Source organism: Hesperophylax consimilis, chromosome 22 (genome assembly GCF_061612785.1).
Source record: "Hesperophylax consimilis isolate HC1 chromosome 22, BYU_Hcon_1.0, whole genome shotgun sequence".
In the NCBI taxonomy this organism is placed as follows: Eukaryota; Metazoa; Arthropoda; class Insecta; order Trichoptera; family Limnephilidae; genus Hesperophylax; species Hesperophylax consimilis.
This window is the reverse complement of record NC_142857.1, coordinates 20663902-20686674: the sequence shown is the minus strand read 5'-3', so window position 1 is coordinate 20686674 and position 22773 is coordinate 20663902. Positions and strand designations below refer to the sequence as shown.

The window sequence follows — 22773 nt, the reverse complement described above, 5'->3', positions numbered from 1 at the left end:
TCTTCACGCAGTAACACAATGCGAAACTTAACGATTAGCTATAAATGGCGACTACGGTACACGTCAAACCGTATCAACCAACAAACACCGCTGATAACACGGCTCTGGAAACATGGTAGCAAAATTCGTAAATTACTAAGCATATTTAAATATCCGGATTTGCATGGATTACCGTTAAAAAAGCAATATATTACACAGAGGCCGGTGATAGGCAGGCTAAGCACTTGCAAAAGGATTAGACTAGCTTCCATCTTTATAGCGGATTCATATATCTCCAATATACATAAAACAATTCGACGTGTCAGCTCAAATAACTAATCTTATTTTTTTTTAATTTATTGATGTCTTATTTTTTGGTTTTACAAATCCCATTTCAGAATGTTTTTTTTTTATTTCAGCAATCTGATTGATATTGCTTTTAAGGTCCTTTAAATCCAACCATTAAATATTGGCTATAATGTAATATACTGCGATAAATGCTTGGCGCATGAGAACTAGAATTATTGGAAAATGTGTAAAATTGTTTATATATTTTTTTGAGGGAAAACCTAACGTACGCCATAATCCACGCGTTCATGTACAGCGATAATTTCATTATTTTGATTAAAATACACTTTTCGCAAGATAAGATTTAAAATATTAAGGCGAAGCTTAATGCCAAATCACTATTTTGATTAATCTTTATAACGAATTGGTGTACATTATATGAATACCAAAAAAATGCTTTAGATAAATTGAAGGTTCTCTTATCGTTTCGCTTGGGTAGAATACAAAAAAAAATAAATTACTCATTAAAAATATAAATGTAAACTACTATAAATATAAATGTAAACTACTAAAAAAAATATTTTTTCTATAGAAATGTATGAACGCGTAAAGGAAACTATGTACTTTTGAAAAATACAGTATTATAGCTAAGATTATCTGTGACAGTTTCACTTGATTAACTTTTTTGCTTTCTTATAAAATTATGTACAAAATAACTAAAAACCAGTTTTGTGCTTGAAATCGAACGTTCCTAGACTCCGTTTGTCAAGCGATTTTAATGCCTATTACCTACAATTATAAGGTATACCAAGAATATACACATTTTTAGCTTGTAGCTTCCTCTTAAGGCGAATTATTTGTTTGCGCCCGTTCATACGCAATATGAATAATATACAAATATGAATGTATAAAAACTAAATTCCTTTATGAAATTCTTTCACTTCCTTCATTTATATTTCAAATACAGTATTGGATTGAATCACCGATACAATATTGTATTTGTATACCTTTTTTGAAAGAATTGACTTTTTATATATACAAAACTATTTGTTGACATTCATAAAGCGAACACACGGGCGCAAACAAATAATTCGTCTTAATATTTTATTGCACAACTTAAAAAATTAACGCCATCTACGAACGCGTACATGAATGACGTACGTTACCTTTTACCCTTAAGAGGAAGCTACAAGCCAAAAATGTGTATATTCTTGGTATACCTTACAATTGTAGGTAATAGGCATTAAAATCGCTTGACAAACGGAGTCTAGAAACGTTCGATTTCAAGCAAATAAACTGGTTTTTATTTATTTTGTAAATAATTTTATAAGAAAGCAAAAAAGTTAATCAAGTGAAACTGTCACAGATAATCTTGGCTATAAAACTGTATTTTTCAAAAGTACATAGTTTCCTTTACGCTTTCATACATTTTTATCGAAAAATAATTTTTTTTAGTAGTTTACATTTATATTTTTTAAGGCGATGCCATACGTAGTAATGCAAAGTCATGTGCTTTTGGTTTGAAAATTTGGTCGACTAGAAATGTTTCAGATGCTTTAATTAAATACTGCGAGTAGAATACATCTTGGCCTTTGAAATAATCGAGTATTTTTTAGAAAGTCTTTTTATAAGCCCAGAAAAAAATAATTTATAAGGCCCATAAAACTGCTTTAAAGTTCAAAATTTCTTACTTACGTACCCATTTTCGGTTATGATTTTATTGTGTAATGTGGCAAATTAAGTTATTCATAAAATGATCGAAAAAATGTAAATATTTATGCCTGAACATCCACAAAATAAAATAAAAGGCACTTTTTGGCCATGTTTTTTTCTTGCATAAAGCAAAACAGGCGAATGGTGTTAAGCGGGAATTTAAACCTTATCGCCATCTACGTAAGGGTTGCTATTGATAGCGGCTCAATTTAAAATATTATACGACGTAGTGCATCGCTTTAATGAGTAATTTTTTTTTTATTTGGAATCTAATCAAGCGAAGCGATAGGAAAACCTTCAATTTATCTAAAACATATTTTTTGGTATTCATAATGTACACCCAGTCGTTATAAAGATTAATCAAAATAGTGATTTGGCATTAAGCTTCACCATAAAAGTTTTTTTATAAGTCATAATATTGATAACACCAATACCACGAGTGTAGAACTCTTCGACATTGATTTAAGGTTATTATTATGTGAAGAAGTTAAAGTAAAAAAATAACCAACGTTGAACAATATTTACTCGGTGATAAGAAATTATTTCAAATATTTACACTGTAATTTATGATATTGAAATGCATATTTCACTCATAATCTTTACCGTAACTTGGGCCAAATCTGATAACTAAAAATCAAATATTTTAAGGCCTTTGTAGTCGAGTGGTAAGGCTTTCTACTAGCAAGCTAGAGGACTTGGGTTCTATTCCCGGCGTGCGCAAGTAAATTTTATTTGATTAATTTGTGTTTTTTCACAAATTATTCATTTAAAAAAATTATAGTATATTTGAGTGGAAGATACTCTTAGTATCGCCCTGGTGTAAGGGGAGGTTCAAGTATTACGTAAGCAGATTTATTACAATTATTTACCCCCTCTTCCCCCTTGTCACCAAAAGTAAGCAAAGCTCTTACCTCCCCCCCTCCCATGCTTACGTAAAAATTGGTACCTATATGCATTTTTCTGTATTTTTAAGCGAGTACCTAAACGTATTAATTATTTGTGGGAATCCCCGAATATGTATTCGGTTTTCAAACATAGACAATGTGTGGGTTGCCAATGTGTAAAAAAAAATAACTACTGCTGAGCAGTGCTGACGTAATCACTATCTCGACCCCCCCACCCCCCCATGTCATCAAACATAAGCAAAGCAAAGACCCCCCCTGCCCCCCTATAGTGCTTACATAATACTTGAACGGCCCCTAAGACCACTATTAAGAATTTGAAACGTTGCTTGAAATGGCTTTAACCGTGTTCGGTGACCAGATCTGAATAATCAAATACTCACCCACCTTCCTCTTTCCCGTATCCTTCCCTTCCCCACTACCTTCAGCCTCACAACATACTCCGATTGGGGATGTATCACTGACAGGATTTATCTGTTCACTGGGTACAAAGAACAAAAACTAGTATTTCAAAGAATTCGCACTATGCATGGTGCGTGTGGAGAACAGTAGGCAAAACACAGTAGTAAAGTATGCTAAAAAAAACTAGGTACTAAAGTAGGTACTAAAACCAACGATGTTACCACATTGCCACAAAGGTTATTTAAACATTACGTAAATGTTTGAATTCATTAGACCATACCGAAAAGTAATAAAATGTGACTTTATACAAGCAATAAACTTAATACCGCGAATTCAAAATATTTAAATGAAACCCACAAACGTGCAATTTAAATAAATTTACAATTAACATCACTGAAATATTCGATACAATCGATGTAATGCAATAATCTGAAACTCGATAAATAATCTACAATACCTTCAAAATGTACCACAGGGGTCATTGTTTATAATTATACATTGCTTATCAATATTATTGTTCATTGTTTTGTCTGAATATGTACTTGCATAAACAAATAATATGAATTATTATTTTTTTGGTAAACTAATGTTTAAGACAAGATTTATTTTATGCATAGCACAAAGGGTAACAATTATTTTATAAGCAATAATTATTAGCCTATTGGCTATAGTCTCGTTGGCGTCATGTATCTTTTATCAGGAGATTTCTCAATGTGGATGAGTGTTTCAGGCTAATAATTATTGCTTATAAAATAAATAATATGAGTTTAAAATCTCTACATCATCATCCGATTGTGGGTACAGTGTTTTGATACAAAGTGGCTATAGTGTTTTGATACAAAGTGGCTATAGTGTTTTGAGACAAAGTGGCTATAGTGTTTTGATACAAAGTGGCTGTACTGTTTTGATATAAAGTGGCTATAGTGTTTTGAGACAAAGTGGCTATAGTGTTTTGATACAAAGTGGCTGTAGTGTTTTGATATAAAGTGGCTATAGTGTTTTGAGACAAAGTGGCTATAGTGTTTTGAGACAAAGTGGCTATAGTGTTTTGATACAAAGTGGCTGTAGTGTTTTGATACAAAGTGGCTATAGTGTTTTGAGACAAATGTGATTTAGTTTATTAATTAATTTCAATCAAACTTGATAATTAAATCCATTATTTTGGTTCCTGAAAAAAATTATGAAAACAAAATTTTTGTCTCTTATATTCTATATCTTAGGCATATTCTTAATTTTAGTATATATAAAAAAATAAACATCTATTATAAAAATAAAAAAAATATGTATTATGGTAAAAAAAATTGTATTCTTTAGGGGTTAATTTTTTTATGTGATATCGTCGTTCGTATATATGTTCGTCGGAGCATCGTCCATTGAAATACCAGTAGAACAACAATATATTATTAGGTAAGAATATCCATCAAAAGATAATACACCTGATGAATCTTTTACGAGGGCACCATTTATTAGAAGAAGGATAAGTATTTCAACCCGATACATTCAATATACTCTCAGAGCACCAAGTTGTGCGCCAATTTGGTGTTGCAATTCTCCCCTGAAAAATCAATTTATTCGCGCATGCGTCCCATGGCAAAAATAAACCATGGGCGCAACCGGGGGGCGGCTCGCAGGCGGGGAGATGACAAATTAATTAATGTTATTTTTCCACTGCGTTCACATATAAGATTAATTATATAATTCAATATAAGCCATGTTTGACAGTGATAACGTTTTCATTAGGATTTGATTACAAAGATTAAATTATCATATTTATTCTGTAAATAAACAGGTTGTTGTGAAAAAAATATAATTCTTTAAGCCTTTTATCTATTTGCAGTTTGTGTAAATAATTATTATATCAGAGGTCATAATAACAGATTTAAAATACACTCGTAAGACGCTATCTCTTCAAAACAAATTTGAAGTCATTAAAAAGTACGTTTGTATTTAAATCATTTTGAAGAGGACACATTTAAATGTATTTGTGCACACGAAAGATTCAAATAAGTTTTTAGAACTTGTTAAGAAAACCCGCCCGCAGTCCCCTCTTACCCCGCAAATGCCAAAAATACGTAGAGTAAGAATAAAACAACTTATGGTACGTATTTTGCGAACCGAAACGCGAACCGAACCACGAATTACGGGAAAGGAACGAAGCGGCGTTTCGCGCCATTTGCCATTGATTCGTTCCTTTCCTATAAGTTTAGAGGTTACGTTCGGCAGTTAAGTAGGATAAGAGTTCCTCTTTTGGGTTGGGTTAGGTTAGGTTGTTCGGTACAAATACGCTCTATTTATTGGGTTAGGATAAGTTTAAGAGGAAGCTACAAGCCATAAATGTGTATATTCTTGGTACACCTTATATCGTAGGTAATAGGCATTAAAATCGCTTGACAAACGGAGTCTAGAAACGTTCGATTTCGTTCGATATTTTTGTAAATAATTTTATAAGAAAGCAAAAAAGTTAAACAAGTGAAACTGTCACAGATAATCTTAGCTATAATACTGTTTTTTTTTAAAGTTGTTTCCGTTATGCGTTCATACATTTCTATTGAAAAAATGTTTTTTTAGTTGTTTACATTTATATTTTTTATTGAGTAATTTATTTTTTTATTTGTATTCTACTCAAGCGAAACGATAGGAAAACCTTCAATTTATCTAAAGCATATATTTGGTATTCATAATGTACACCAATTCGTTATAAAGATTAATCAAAATATTGATTTGGCATTAAGCTTCGCCATTTAGGAGTATGCACAATGCGATTGTGAGCATTTAGATATAGTCTCGCAAAAACTTTAAAGCAATGTTTTAATATCATATTTTGCACGTACATAGTTTTGGATTCATTTTGCGTCTATTGCAAGATGAAAATAATATTAATGTCAAATAATTCGCATAAGTATCGTGTCCATTATACATCATTATTATTATTATAGGGGTAACAACCCTATTGTTACCTTAATAAACCACATTCTCCTATCTGTCTTTTTTTCGATCTCCACAGATGCATCCCGCAGTGTTTGAACAGAGTATTCGTACATTGTTAGTCAATGCAAGTAAGCCTACTACATCCCAATACAAAGGACTATGCACATCAAAATGGAGATTCAATTCCCCCATTTTTCAAAAAATTAATTTTCTCACTAATTCAAATGAGAATTGGCCATTGTTCCGTTCCTTCTAACCTTTTTAAAATTCACGTGCTTGACTCCCCAGATTGCACACTTTCTGTGGTCAACTTTAGATCACGTGTCTTTGGTTGTCCCTCTCTAAACAAATATCCTTCTTCTATCAAGCCTTATCTAAATTGTCACCCTTCCATACTACATCTCATCTCTATGTCTGAATTTGACTACAATCTTCCACATAATTACGAAATTTTTCCATTTAAATAACATTAACATATTATTAATTCTCCTTCCCTCTTTCGATTTGAAGCGATGGCCTAAAACACCCTAAAAGGGTTCTGAAAGCTAGAAACATTTGAGATAAATCTTTGCTGTAATCTCAACTGTTCGAAAACGATAGTAGATATATATCAAACCGCACACCATCACGTCTAGGTGTTCAATATCATGATACGCGATATTGAATTTCTAGAATCGTTGAAACCGTCTGCGGCTTAACACGAAAATACAGCAATAATATCATTGCTGCGGTTGGCTACGTGGAAAATATTTCAAAAGGTGGGTACTACTAAGAAAACATTATGTATTATCTATATAAATAAAATTGTTAATATACAATAAAAGTATATAAATTTGTTTTAGACCACTTTAATTTTGATTACACTCTACCGGTTTCGGAAGCACCCTTCCTACGTCAGGAGAATATTAAAACTGTTTTAATATGGTGCTTCCGAAACCGGTCGAGTTTAATTAAAATTAAAGTGGTCTAGAACCAATTTTTATATTTTTATTGTAAATTATGACGAGCCACAAAGTAAATGGTTATTACAAATAAAAATGTTAAAGTTCGTTTGTTCAAAATCTTATATCTCCGAAAGTAATTCACTGATTGCTTTGAAATTTTGACACAATGTTACATTCGAATACGCGTGTGTTTTTATATACCTATATTACATAGTCACCTGTAACAAGTAAAAACAACTTTTTTTTAAACAGCGCCATCTGTTGGATATAAAAGCAACACTCGCTATCGTTTCTCTATCTGCATAGACAGTGTGAGCCACAGCTACGCGTGGAGGGGTACAGCTAGTAAACAATAAATGATATTATTTACGTGTTCTTCAACTCTATCCATGTATTGACTTATGAACCTGTAATGTACGCAATGAAATGATACCCCGAGGTTACAACATTTGACCCAATGCCTTAAAATACCTCCATATTATTTAATATCACACTAATTAATCGGTGCTAAAGCAAAATATAAATGCTTGTTTCAAATTTACGTCAGGATTTTCGTATCTATAATATCAAAGATATTGTTCTTCTAATATCTTTGTATAATATTGATGATTTTAGCGGTATGTATGGAGGGACTGTGGCATCCCTAATTGAGGTATCCTGTGAGACAGGAGGTAATGAGAGGGAAAGGAGGAAGGGAAGTGGAAGGTTGGGAAGTAGGTACCTTGCTATTCAGATATTTTTTTTTAATTTTATTTTAGTTTATTTAGGAAACATACAGTTTAACAAAAAAAATAATTGAACATAAAATATAGAACATGATTTAAACCAGTAAGTTTCATTTATAATATGTATTTATAAAAGCTAGAAATTAATTAATAGTAATAAAGTACATAGTGTGTGTGAAAAATGATTAAAAAGAGAATACTAAACAATACAGAAGTAATATTTTTAACTTAGGTACATAGTAAGGTTAATTTGATTTTAAACGATTTAAGGGTACAGGGGAAAATGTCAATATCGCTTAAGGCATTATAAGATTTGCAGATACGCCCGAGCAAGGAGTTTTGTGCGTATTTCGATTTGAAATGTTGTATATAAAATAAGGTATTTGATCTGGTATTGCGTTCAGGACAATAAAATGCAATCCTTTCTAACAGGGCTGGGGAGTCAATAAGGCAGTTCACAATTTTGTACAGAAATAGTACGTCAAAAATTTTTCTTCGTTTGTAAAGAGTAATAGGATTACATTGATGATTTTCAAAACGATACGACAGGTGTTTCAGGAATTTTGTTTGAATATTTTCAATTCGGTTAATATAAGTTTGGTACTGTGGATTCCAAATGACAGATGCAAATTCGAGATGAGATCTTACATATGATCACCAAAGGTGGTTAATCCAGTTTCAAGCAACGTTTTGATCATGAATGGAAGTCTTTCATTAAAAATCAAATACACACATCCAATTTAATACAAATCATAAAGATCTGATAGTTTCAGGGTAGTTGTGTCAGCGGTCGAAGCCATTTCTTACATTTTCCAGACACATTATACGGTTTAGTTATTGTAAAAAGCTTCTAACGGTAATGTTTTAACCGCTTTATTCGATATGCCAAGTGAAATGCAGATTAGACTGGTAAAATTAATGTTGACTGCTTGACCTGATTTCTCAATCAACAGTAATACAACTCCCGATACAAATAATACTAAACGAAATAACTAAACTTTCGAGATTAACTTCCTACTGATTACTACTGTACAGCTCGTAAGCCCGACAGGATTCTTAACTATAAAGCAGAAAATTAGTTTGCACGTCACATTGAAAAGCTAAAACTTTGTATTTAGATATAAAAACATAATATCAGAATTGTGTGTGGTTAAAAAAAATGTAGATACAACATAAAATGTATAAATCTGTTTTATGAAGCGCAAAAACTTCCAAACGGTAAGCTCTGGTGTCGTGAAATTTGTACAGCTTTTTCTTTTTGGAATGAAGGTAAATCGACAAGTTTCATGTGTGGTCTTTTCCTTCGCGAGCTATGCAACTTTCAAGGTCTAATCGAGCCGTTTACTATGATCGCTCTTTTCGTGTAACAGGCATGCTCATCTGGAATAGACTTCCCTCAGCTTTTACTAATCTCCAGAATTTGGCTGAATTTCAACCGGCTTTAAAAACAAAATTATATAAAAAATCTTACCATTCATATATCTTAACTTCTTTTCAATATTTTATAATAAGCCATATTTTAAAACTTGGGGTAATTGTTTGGTTTCGGTGGCCACCTTATTGTACCTTTTTAAAATGTCTGCTCAGAAGATTCTCATTTCTGAGCACAAACTGCCTCCTGTTTTATATTATATTTTAGTTTTAATGTTCTTGTTTTGTCCTGTCCTGCTGTTATTGTTATTCTAAGTTTTGTCATCACTTTGTATAAACAGTATATTTAGTGTTTGTTGGAAAGTAAGAGCTTTATAGATGCACGCACAGAGGGTAGTGCTTAGAAGTTGCGTGGAAGTCCGTAAGATGGAGCCAGTGGCCAGTAGTCGCCAGGGCCAGTGGGAAGGCTCCCAGAGAAACTTACTGTTTCAGATTCCAATTAGCCAGCTACTAGTTAGGTCGACTATCGAGTCACCATTATAATACGCGGAGTATTAATAAATCCCTGATTTATCTAAAAGAACCTATTATTTATAAACTCCTTTCAAGTCGAGTTGGAGACCTGTTTGTACGAATACAACGATGGTATAATATTAGATCTGTACTGGGTAAGTAACACTGTAGGAATAATTTTAAGAACATGACCACTAATACTAAATTACCGTTTTTAAGTTTGTTATATTAAAGCGCACTTGAAGTGAAATGACATTAAACTCTACTATATTGTTTATTTATGTCTATTCTTGAATACACATTTTACAAATGATTACAGTGGTTTATATTGTAGTACAGAGAAAAAAGTACAGAAAAAAGGTATAAAAAATAAAGAACATAGGTTGATATAGGTAAAACTGTGTGTGGGTGATACTGTATGTTACGTGAACACCTCACTAGGAGAACCTGTGCTGAGGTGTTAACGTGTTTGTGATTAAGGGGTATTTGGGACAGGTATTTATGTGTTATGGTAGAAAGTTATTTTTTTTTTTTTCACAGACATATATTGAAACATGAAAACACACATTTATATGTGAGTGTATGTATTTTTGGATAATTCTTGAAGAACGTGTATAATATTTAAGTTTACTTATTACATTTTGGTTATGCTTGGTTTGGAATTATAATCTTTTGAATAAAGTGAATATCTTGATTTTTTATCCACGCTACGATATGTTTTTTGAGAAAGTTTGTAGATGTGTTTGTATTCAAAGTAATGGGCATACTGTTAAAAACTTTGGTTGCGTAGTATTGAAAGTGTCTTTGTCCGTGTGTGGTGTGTGTTATCGGAATGTTCAGTGTTTTATTTGTTGAGGACCTGGACATGGATATAAATTCCATGTTGTTATTATTATTAATATTAACAAACAAAAAACCAATATGCTGCACAGTGGGCGAAATGAGAGACTGATTTTTTTTTTACTGCGAACACTAGCAACAAGTTCAATTTATAAAAAAAGAATGTTGAAACCTGGTGAAGCCGGGTAGTAACCATTTGCGGTATATAATATCGAGTCTAATAGTATAAGAATATCGAGTCAGTCTAATAGTATAAGAATATCGAGTCAATCGTGACAATGCTTTTCCACAAAAAAAGGAATGAGTCGGGACCTCTGTGCGGTTTGGAGTTACTGGTCAATGTTCTAACGTTCTAGCCTTGAAAATGCAGACAATGAAAAAGCATTGATAAAAACAGAAAAGGATTATTAAGGCCAAGTTAGGTATACTCATTTCGATTCTTAGAAGTCCCTCTGAATAAAATAAACGTAAAACCAATAATTCTTTTTATTATAATTGGGTAATTCGATGCATTGCAGAGCTATTTTTTCTATTATAATAATAAATAAAAAAAAGAGTTTCAATAAAGTTTCAACTGTTGAGAATATTGCGTCTCCGATTTGGGTATGTATCGGGCTGAAGGTAGTAAGGAGGGAGATAATATAGGAATGTGGGGAATTACCTGACTGTTCAAATCTGGTCACCAAACATGGCTAAAGCTATTTCAAGCAACGTTTCAATTCTGAATGGTCGTTTTCACCAGGGCGATACTGAGAGTTTCTTCCACACTGGAATGTACTATATATATTTTATTTTTAAATAAATTAATTGTGAAACGATACTAATTAATTAAATAAAATTGACCGCCGGATTCGTAGTCGATAGCCTTATCCCTTGATGAAGGAGGCCGTTTATAGCACAGTTGAAAATAAGCAACAAAATAAGACTTGATCTAATTTTTTGACAGTGAAATAGGTATATATAAAAGCTTCATAACTCATAATGGTAATAAAATGGCGTATAGTTTGCGTTGATCTTGAAATTAACAATACAAATCTAATAACTCAAGAGCTTACTCACTAGGAAAATAAATACACGAAGATAAAAAATTTCGTTCATCTATAAAATTCAAACTAAAATCCAAAATTCATGACGCCAAGCTCACCGATAGAGAACTTTTAAGTAAACAGATTTGATTATTCTAACCTAACCTAATCTCCACAGCGTCTGTTTCTTTCCCCTTTCCCTTTTTATATTATTTTAGTCTCTGAACATTTTACATTTCGCGGTTATCATAGACCCAGTATCTCCGGGCTTATTTTACTCTATAAAAAAACAATTTTTCAGTGAAAAACGTATCTTGCCGAAATATCTAGAGTTCTAGAGTCAATATAACATGGGACTGTCCCGCTCCCGTCCACTATGGTGAGAAACGTGTCACCTGGTGCATGTAAATTGGACATTGTCACGTCATTAAAACAAAATACATGCAATTTAGAACATAATGACATGCATTTCGAACGTTCGATATAAAATTACCGATTTCGAAGCGATATGTCGAAAGTTCCAACAAAACAACATTATTATGGATAGTATGCACAAACCGCGATGTGATAAACCTAATTGATAAAATTATGCAGATATTTGAGGTGGTCGATAGGGCGCTATAAAAACGAGTATCAACAACAATTGCCGCCATTTAAAAACTTTCGGTGCTCGATGGCACTGACTTGATCACATGGCACTTTAAAATCCGTCAAGCGCCAAGTCCTGTAGTACTGTTTGTAGTCGGCATTGGTTTTAGCCGTGACTAGTGATCCAAATAGTCGGGTACTTCCCAACCTTTCTCTACCCATCTCCTTACCCTCCTCACTCACCCCTTCAGCTTCACTGTATATTCCATTGTAGAAAAAAAATCACGTATATAATGGTTTTTATCAAATTTTATCGAAAACTTTATGTTGGAGCGGAATTTAGATAATTTATTATTAGTGATTTTATTATTTCTCTAATCATTGGGTAATTGATTAGCTTCAATGTAGTTTCAACTGATTGTAAAAACAGTGGAGTCGACGAAACCGGGCGTAACAAATGTAACAACCTTACCTAAATAAACAAATTATAGACATTTCGTTCAAACCGAAACGAATTCAATTATTCGATTTTAAATAATATTTAATCAAATTATTTACGAGTATATAAAGAAGAATGGCGGGCGACATGGATTTGTTTTTTTTTTAAATGTAAATCTCCAGCTTTGTTACGAGATTGATGAAATTTTGCACACTTGACCTTCAAAACAAGAGGAAGGTCACTGTTTACGTCTGATTAAGAAAAAACACTGGGTAAATCATGTGCAATGCCGGGAACTCAGCAGCAGAATTAAATATAAAGCAAAAAATTCGACACAACAAAAACCAAAAACACACAACAGTGAGCTCTGGCGCGTCTTGAAATTTGGAAAAAAAATCTCTGGAATTTCAAGGTTTAAAAACTATTTTTTTCGCTGGTAGACGACTCTATGATGTTTAGCTACGCTCGCTATGCAGCTGTGCAATACCCAGAATGAAAAAGTACCTCGTCTAATTCAAGAACCTAATAATTTATTTCCGCTATGCGTATGGCTGTGAATGCGATCATTCATTCACACTAGAAGAGTGAAAACTAAATTATGTTATACTAGCACAGACCTGTGAAAAATCACGGGATATTGTAGTATTTATTAAACTCAGCCTGTTTGCGCAGATAGAGAAACAATAGCGGGTGTTGCATTTACGTCCAATAGATGGAGCTTTATTTTCATGCCACAGGTGACATATATATAATAAACTTTGAAAATCACGAAATCTGTCAAAAATTCAAACAAATGAAATACACATTTCAAATATACAAATATTAATAAATTAATTAAAATATAATATTTTTTGATTATACATTTATACATAGGTAAAATACCCACCTTGTCGATTGTCGGAACAATTCTTCAAACAATCAATTCCAATATTGCTGACATAAAAAAATCCGTTTACTTAACTTTTTATATACAAATATATACATATTTTATATACAAATATTGAAGATATTCAGGAATTTAAAATAAAATTAAAAAATTACCTAAAACTACTGTAAAAAATCTTATTCTTATTATTATTTCCTTCAAATCTTGAAACTGTATTACTGATAAATCTTGCCTATTTCTTACTTATCCCTTTGGTTTTGCAAATATATTATTTACTTACTTACATGATTCCATATAATTGAGCTAGGATTCACTCACCAAACACAAGAGCCTCGTCTCTTTATGGTGAGGAAAAGCTATTATTATTTACCTTTATAACACTGTATAATATGTATAAATTGTATATTTATTGTAAAAAACATACGAATATTAAATAATAAAAAAATAATAATAATAAAAAAAGGATAAAAAAATCTTTTTAACAGCGAGCTCTGGCATCGTGAAATTTGCACAGCCTTTTCTTAGTGAAATTTTATGTCAACGCAACTATTTTCGCCGCTTTACGTAACTTTCAGCTTTCAAACGTTAATATAAATGGACACAAGTTAAAACATTTTTTGAAGGAAAACCTCGATTCAACAAATTAATTAAGTACTATAAAAGACAACTATTGAATATACTGCGTTTTAACAGCTATTTCGTTCAAAATTCGGATAATTTGACATATTTTGTTCACGACTTGTTTTGACGTGTAAATAGTTTTATGCCTAGATTTAAAAAAAAACCCAAATTAAAGAAGAACCTATCATAGGTTCCTAATTTGAGTTAAATAAACGTAGAAAAAACTAAACATAATCCTGTCACTTCAAAAAATAATTGCCGCCAAGTGAACAAACCGGAAAAGTACCGGAAATCAAGTGTTTTTGGTTTGAAAATTTGGTAGTTAATATTTATAGGTATTTAGTTGAAAATCAAGTAAGGTAAAATAGGATTTAATTATTATTAATACACGGAGAAAACTTACTGAAATGAAATATTCGTAATTTTTTATTATAAAATCTGATTTGTTTTGTTGTTATTAAATGTTTTATATTTTAAATTGTTCGTTAACAATGGTACTGGAGGCCTATGACGAATGATTTGACAAATTTCATAACAAACTATCAGTAAAGCACGAATATCTCATGAGGAAGTCAGAACACGTATTCTTAAAAATAATAATAGTTTCGCTGCGTGAACACATGTTCAGATGTATTTTGAATGACTAATATTTTACTGGGATATGATCATGCAGCCACATTTTAACAGTATCTTGAATACAAAAAGCCTCACTCATTTGTCTCCGTGTACCAGAGAGACGATTGTCCAAAAATACAGTACAATCTTCCCACTATCAACTATTGCACATCTGCTTTCATAACTGCTTCAAAATAAATAGATATTTCACAAGTACCGTAGCTTCATTATGTACAAATTACAGTACCAACAAATGGTAAGTCATTCACCTATACAAGTTGGCACCCGGTAGAAATTTAAAAAGCGATCACTCCACGGTGCTACATAGAAACGAACCAGTTAGTATTAGTTCAATAATGATATCGGGTACACTTTTACCGGTGGTGGCTTACCGGACTAAGTAACAATTCATTTGTTGGAACATTGTCATGATAAGATGAAGAATTCCTAAGGCAAATATTTGGTGCGCATGTGTGGCGAGGTAGTGTTGGAGACGACACATGGAATGCATTGGCGCACCAAAAGTATATATATTTTTAATTTAACGAGTTTTTTTTTTTGTAAAAATAATGCCGGATCTCGGTTGAATTGTGATAAGTATAGACAGCAGCCAGAGTTGATACAAACAGAGTACTACCCATGCAGATGCATTGCTTGTATACAGCAAATTTAAAACATGTTATTCGACTTCAGAAAAGAATAATCACCAAAAATACTAATTTCGGCGTGTGCCCTGCGTAACTTTGTTTCAAATAACTGTGGAAAAAAGAATTTGCTTTGAATGTAAGTGTCATTTTCAAAATTAGAACAGTACTAAGCGGAAAAGCACTTACCTATAATGTAATATTTTTGACAGTAAATTATGTCATGTACTTTTCAAAATTGGAACTGATTTGTCAAGAATTCATAACATCCCATTTTTCACGGTTCTGCACAAGTATTATAAAAAATGTTAAAAAAACATATATGTATATTCAAAATCGAACACAGTATAGGTAGAACGCATGATTAAGCAGACTGAAAAATACTGTTTCTCAGTGACATTTTATGAAGATGTTACTGTAGGAAGTGAATCCACATAAATATCACAACCGTAAGTAAACTCCAGCCGGGACTCATGCGACAAAATGTTTTCAAAACATTGATAAAAACAAAAACTTTGATGTGCGGCGCCAATGTTTCTGTTTTTGTTCAATGTTTTGAAAACATTTTGTCGCAGGAGACTCGGCTTAGTTGCGCGGCAGCATAAAATAATCTTAGTTTTGAAGTAACCTTCTCAGTAAACAAAATTATTGGATTATGGATATCCACACCCACAATATAATTATTATTGTTTTCGGGTGTAATGTTTCATTGTTGATTTATATTTATCCCAACTTAACCTAGTGAGCGAGATAAAGCATTGTAACTGCGTGAAAAAAGAGTATTAGTATGCCAATCAAAATAAAAAAAAATATGTTGGTCAGACCGCACACTAAAAAGAAAATAAAAAGCAATTTTTCCGTAAATAAATATCAACTTTACAAAATCTGGAATCAAGTATCTGAATTTACAAACTGTTCAAAATGCTCGGTGTTGTTGCCAGAGTAATTACATGATAACTAACACTGATATTATGCTTTTAAACAATTTTCAAAAATCAAAAAAACACAACCTATTTTTTTTAAATATAAAATTGGTAGAGTAATATTGTTCAAAACCAATTAAAAACAAAGCATTGAATTAGAATCGGTTAACGAAACTCTCCGTGAATTTGAATAATGTTACATTAGCATTAATCGGAAGCAGAAAACCGACGAGGTTTGCACTGATCATATCGGAGCCCAACATCCGGATATAGTTGGCTGAATAATTTATAATCTCCATCATCGACTCCCACCAGTTTTGGGAATCAAGTCCTATTGTGTACTCACTGACAGAATGATTACACCTGTGTAATGTGGATATAATGGTGGTCAACTTTTTCTTACAACTGTCTAAATAAAATTTATTTCATATTTTCATTGTAGGCACTTCGAAGGATTTATAGACCCAGAAGAGAAATCTAATTACTAAATGACCAATGGAAGTTTAAATTTAATCAAATCTATTGACTTATTTATGAATAACATTGCAAAAATATTGTGCTTAGAAGAAACCTGAAAATGGTTTTTAAAATACATAATCCACCTACCGTGAAATTTTTGTTATAGTATATTAAGTGCTTTTTATAATCAAATTTACTATTCATAATATAATACAAGATTTCATGTTCTTTGTTGCACCTTGAATTGAGATTGCGGTAAGGCTCTCGACTAGCAAACCAGACGCTGCGGGTTCAAATCCCGGCGTGCGTAAGTAAATTTAATTAGATTAATTTGTGGTATTTAACAATTTATTCATTAAAAATAATAAAAAGTGTGGTAATTATTCGGAATCGCTGGCCACGGATAATACTAAATATTTTTAAATAAAACTTTCTGATTTACTTTAATTACTAAAAAAGGAAATTGACTGCATTTGGGAAATTTTTAATATTAGCATTTTAATTTTTAATTACGTAAAATGAAAATTCGCTTTCGCAGTATGGGATGGCAGCCGGAATAATTCTGTCGATGAAATTTTCTTTTGTTGGCATTCCTGATACGAGTGGCTAGAATTTTTACCATTTACTCTATGCAAATACTAGGTAGGTACTGTTTTGGCTGAACTTGAAAAATAAAATAAAGTTATTTAGGTATGTTTTATAAATATAAAAATATTTAAAAAAAGGTAAGGGAATTAATATGTTAGTAATAGCTTATTGTAGGTTAGGTTAGGTTAGGTTTTGTATATTTGCGGTACGTTACAGAGTGGAAGATACTCTCAGTATCGCCCTGGTGTAAGATTAACATTTAGAATTGAAATGTCTTTGACCCTGTTTGGTGGCCAGATCAGAATAGCCAGGTACTCCCGTATCTACTTCCCCTTCCCACTACCTCCAGCCTCACAACATACCCCAATTGGGGATGCCATAGTCTCACAGGCTCTAAAGGGTTGGGAGCAGTTGGGACTCCGTGCGGATTATAGAAAAAATTCTTCCCCTGCGACGTGCTATGCTCTATGAATGTCTTTTAAAATAGGGGATTATTTAATCATTATTGTGATCCGGCCCTTTACGAATAAATTAAAAATTATGTTCATTCACACTATAATTAAGGAAACAAAACGTGCACAAATAACATTTCTCAACACTGCAAAGACCATTTTAAGGGCCATCTCAAAACATTTTTCGAAACTTTACGCCGATAGATGGTGTTATTTTCAATATCGTCTAATAAAACACTTTTAACACGTTATGCTTTATAATATTGAGATGAATTATTGGTTTGCGAACGTATATAAGTAATATTAATCTGTATAAATTTTTATGGTACCTATAATTACATAATCGTAGAAAACGGCTGAAAAATACACAATTTCATTGCAAAAAATACGTCCAAAAGACATTTCACGCAGCTCCGCGCGCGTTGGTACAGGAAATTTTTATTTACCCAACCAAAACCATTTGCGAAAAAGACTCCATTTCAAAAAATTTACGATGTTTCGCATGAGTATGAAAGAGACACGAGATAGAGGTTTGTTCAATTCACTAAACTAAATCAATGCCTGGGAAGATTAAATAATTTATAAAAGGAGCCGGCTAGGAACAACGGTATGTGTGCCGGGAGCTGGCGTTAACTGGACCTTTTTTTTAAAGGCCGCTTTTGCTAAATGGACATAATCATACCAAGCGATGTAGGTATATACCTACATAGTAACCATGTATTCGCGCGGATGCTTGCTCACAAATATTTCGCGAATAAGTCAAAAGGTTACACATTTTCTTACATTTCTATGGGGCGCATTCATCAAACCAACGAAGTGGTTAGAATTGCCAGACGGAGAAACAAATTTGTCATATGCATAAGTCAGAAAGGGCTCTCGACGTAACATCAAGCATCTAAATAATATAGGCATTGTTTTGAAATCAGCTCGCCACGTGCGTCGTAATATATGAGTGTCCACAAAGACGATGCCTACAGTGTGCATATGAAGTCGCCTTTTCACATTAAAAAACTTTTTGTATTTTGTAAATGGGTATATTTTATTTTCACAAATGACAAACATGTCATGTTAATAATAGTAAATCCTCTATAGGGCAGAAAGGTGATTGAAAAAAAAAACTTTTTGTACAAATATCTTATACACGGTGTCCATAAACTAGTTGTAAAACTGCCATCACAGTAAGCGGAAAGCGTTGCCTGGGTCGTGATGGAGGAATTAGCCAGCTGTGGAATTGAACTCACGATGCCTGGCGGGAACGACGATAGTAAAAGATTTTTTATTTACTTATTTATTTATTTTTTATTCTTTTCACATATTCTGTCCATATTTCTTTTTTTTGTAAGATCCTTTTTCTTTCAATGTTTGTTTTAATATTTTGTCCGATAGCTTGAATTGGTCTACTTTGTCCAATTAATTCATCATCTTTCTCACAGAGAAGCAGTCCTGGATTTCTCCACAAAAATTAATTTTAGGGGTCTCGTCATTCGAACACTTGTTTTCTTTATTTCCGCGCCAGTGTTTGTGGGAACTAAAAGATATAATATAAAGGCATTAAAGGAGTATAATTTTTGAGCAACATTAAATATGAATCACCCTATACCAAACGAGCGACATGGGTCATAAAATAACAAGCGTGATGGTTAGTTAGTTAGGTAGGTACCGAGAAAATATTTAAAAAATAATAAAATATTTTGAAATAATTTCATAATACTTACCTGTATTCCGATTCGCCGTGCTGACGTTTCATCCCTCACTCTTTTCCCGGAATACTGATGATTCTTATAAAGGGCACGCCTCATTTTTATGGAATAACAATGCTGTACAAAATCGAAAAAAGTCACTTCAAACCGCGGCAGACAATGACTGTTGTAGCCCAGCTACACTACTCGCGAAGTTGATCGAAGTTGACCGAATACGATAGTGTGGGCACGAACTTCGCTTCGCTTCGGTCATCTTCGCTTCGCTTCGCCCGACTTCCGATTGTTGTCGGTAAATGCGCCCGAGTCAAAGGACTCGAAGTTCGAACACGAAGTTTCTGCCCACACTACTCGGTTCACTTCAGTTCGCTTCGAGACGTCGTGTTTGGTGGTTGTGCGTGCGCAGAGTCATAGTGACTATACGTAATAAAATATGGCTTCTACACTGTGGTCACACGACCTAATTTTTTTGTTCCTAGAAACACTCCAATCCGAGGCGGTTATTTGGGACCCAATTGAAAGGGACCATAAAGATAACTAACTAACTAACTAACCTTGAATAAACTTGACGGCCGGCATAGTCCAGTGGTAACGCATTGGACTGCCATTCCGAAGGTCGCGGGTTCGAACCCGGCGTGCGCAAATAAATTTTATTTGATTGATTTGTGTTATTTCACAATTAATTAATTAAAAATTAATTAAAATAATATATAGTATATTTGCGGCACGTTCCAGAGTGGAAGATACTACCAGTATCGCCCTGGTGTAAGACCACCATTCAGAATTGAAACGTTGCTCCAAATGGCTTAAGCCGTGTTTAGTGACTAGATCTGAATAGCCAGGTACTTCCCCACCTTCCTCTTTCCCTTCCCCACTTACCTTCAGCCTCACAACATCCCCCAATTGGGGATGCCATAGTCTCACTGGCTCCAGACGGGAGCAGTTGGGACTCTTGTGAGGTATTCACTATAAAAAAATAAAAAATAACCATCACGCCGTTTCCCCGCAGGGGTAGGCAGAGAGGACGGACCGCCAAACAGCTCGGTCTTGGCACACACTCCTTGCCTCATTCACATTCATACATCGTCTCATACATACTCTTCTATTATTCTGACTCTTGACATGGCCCGACTCGAGTATCTGATTCACTTGATCGTGCCATGTCTTCCTCGGGCGTCCCCGACTTCTGCTACCATTCACATTTGCATCATATATCCTCCTTACACTCCTATCTTCGCTCATTCGCTCTACATGCCCAAACCATCTAAGCGTCCCTTTCTTAATCTTACTCATTACGCTTACATCAGCCTTGCCCTCTTTGCGGATCTCCACATTCCTCACACGATCAAACATGGTTTTACCACACATACGCCCTTGAGGTGATTTTTCACAAAAACGGCGCTTTACAAATTATCCAATTATTATTATTATTATTATTATACGCCTCAGGGATCTCATTTCAACAGCATTTAATCTACTTTCATCCTTTATTTGCCATTTATTTTGTGTAGCGGCCGCTTTGAATGAATGAATGAGAGAATGTGAATTGGCGGGCGTCTAGCTAGTGATAGTTACAGATTTAAGAAAGTTCTAAATAATTACAACCGCTCTCACTATAATTATTATACAGTTAATTTTGCCTTTTTTACTGCGTGCCAAAACCGCAAATGTTCCTTGCGACGAGTAATACTGGAACATTCGTAAAAAAGCAAAACGAACATTATATCAGAATAACAAATCAAGCCGCGCAAATTGACATTTTTACTACAAATTTACTGACCACTTTAACACCGTAGGAATGGGCTAATAGCGTGCACGTGAAACATATGGCTCGCACATATGTTTGTCTCCTTCTAACACGGATTCGGACATTTCGGCTGGCGGTGCCCGCATAAAATAATTACTTTTGTTAATTTAATTACTTTGTTATTATAAGTGATAGAACAGTGAAATTTTCGTTCGCGATAAACTCATTACGAGTATTATTTTTCGGTACTAAAATAAATAAAATATTATCTGTAGTTTTCAAATGTGGCTGAAAAATAGATTGTATGGGAATTGTCACATCTGTTTCACCTTAAAGATTCATCATAAAATCAGAAAAAAATATTTAGCTTTTCTAAATGTATCTACTTTCGTGGCCACAGACAAAACAAGCGAAACGCCCCTGACCGGCGAGACATGTGTTTCGTGTAAAAAATATTTAACACAAATTAAGTACCTACGTACTAAAATCATGTAGGTAGGAATTAAAATTAATTATCATTATATACAGCAGATGTGTGGCCACGTTGTGCAAAAATTGTAACATATTGTTGCATAAAAAATACTGCAATTATTTTATACGTTGAATATTTGATAAAATAAGAGGGAAACCACCGAGTTTTTCATAGGAACATGTTGATAAGATTCCGAATTAATAGCTTTCATTTAAAATAAACACGTACATAGTGTATTGCATGAGTTTATTACATATTTAAATATATTAAAATTTCACTCACCTAACGCCTTCATATACTCATCGAAGTTGTCGGAGGTGGCGAGCTTGTATTTCTTGTTCAGGAAGGCGTCCATCTTTATTTGATGAATTAAACTCGCGTCTAATTATGAAAATACTTCAGAAACTGCTAAGATAACCTAGCAATTGGATTTAGTATTCGAAAACGGACTGGAAGCCGGTAAGAATAGAGTTAGAATGGCGGACAAAACGTCAGAACAGAATGCCGGCGAGTGACTGAAGGGACTGAAGTGAAGTCGGGCGCAAGCCGCCTGCAGCGGTAATATATTGAAATAGGGAGGGGGCATACACGAACACTATGGAACTCTGATAATAATGAGGGGACTTGGAGTACTCATCGCGCCGTTGAATACTTTTGTACTCTCTCCTTTTGTTACAAGCGTCGTTTATGAGAAAGAGGGAGCGACTAGAACGTACCTACCGGCGGTATGCCGTTACCTTTTGTACTGCCGTGATTGAATTACAAGGCACATACACAATAAATTCACTCACACGATGGAGCACTTATTCGTTTTTAATGTCTTTTGTACATGAATTTATCGTATCAACCAAGTCAAAGCGTCACCATTTTAATTCAATGAATTCTCATTGTAGGTTTTTGTATTTAAAAATATGGTAAATGTTATGCAGAATATCGAATCACTGAATATATCGGTTAATTATTGCGAAAAGAGTTTTGCTTCCGAGTGGAGAATACTTTTATGAATTATTTC

General features: G+C 33.4%; 2 protein-coding genes across 2 annotated transcripts in view; one reads left to right on the top strand and one right to left on the bottom strand.

The window, feature by feature from the left end:
- The window catches only part of fabp (fatty acid binding protein), a 52046-nt gene extending 29752 nt beyond the window's left edge, over positions 1-22294 (bottom strand). Inside the window, exon 1 of the mRNA XM_089645226.1 lies at positions 22044-22294. Coding sequence (XP_089501352.1) covers positions 22044-22116 — 73 coding nt within the window. The 5' untranslated portion in view covers positions 22117-22294. The remainder of the gene's footprint in view (positions 1-22043) is intronic.
- LOC149413213 (neo-calmodulin-like) overlaps positions 1-22773 on the top strand; it is a 102631-nt gene that overhangs the window by 16228 nt on the left and 63630 nt on the right. The window lies entirely within an intron of this gene.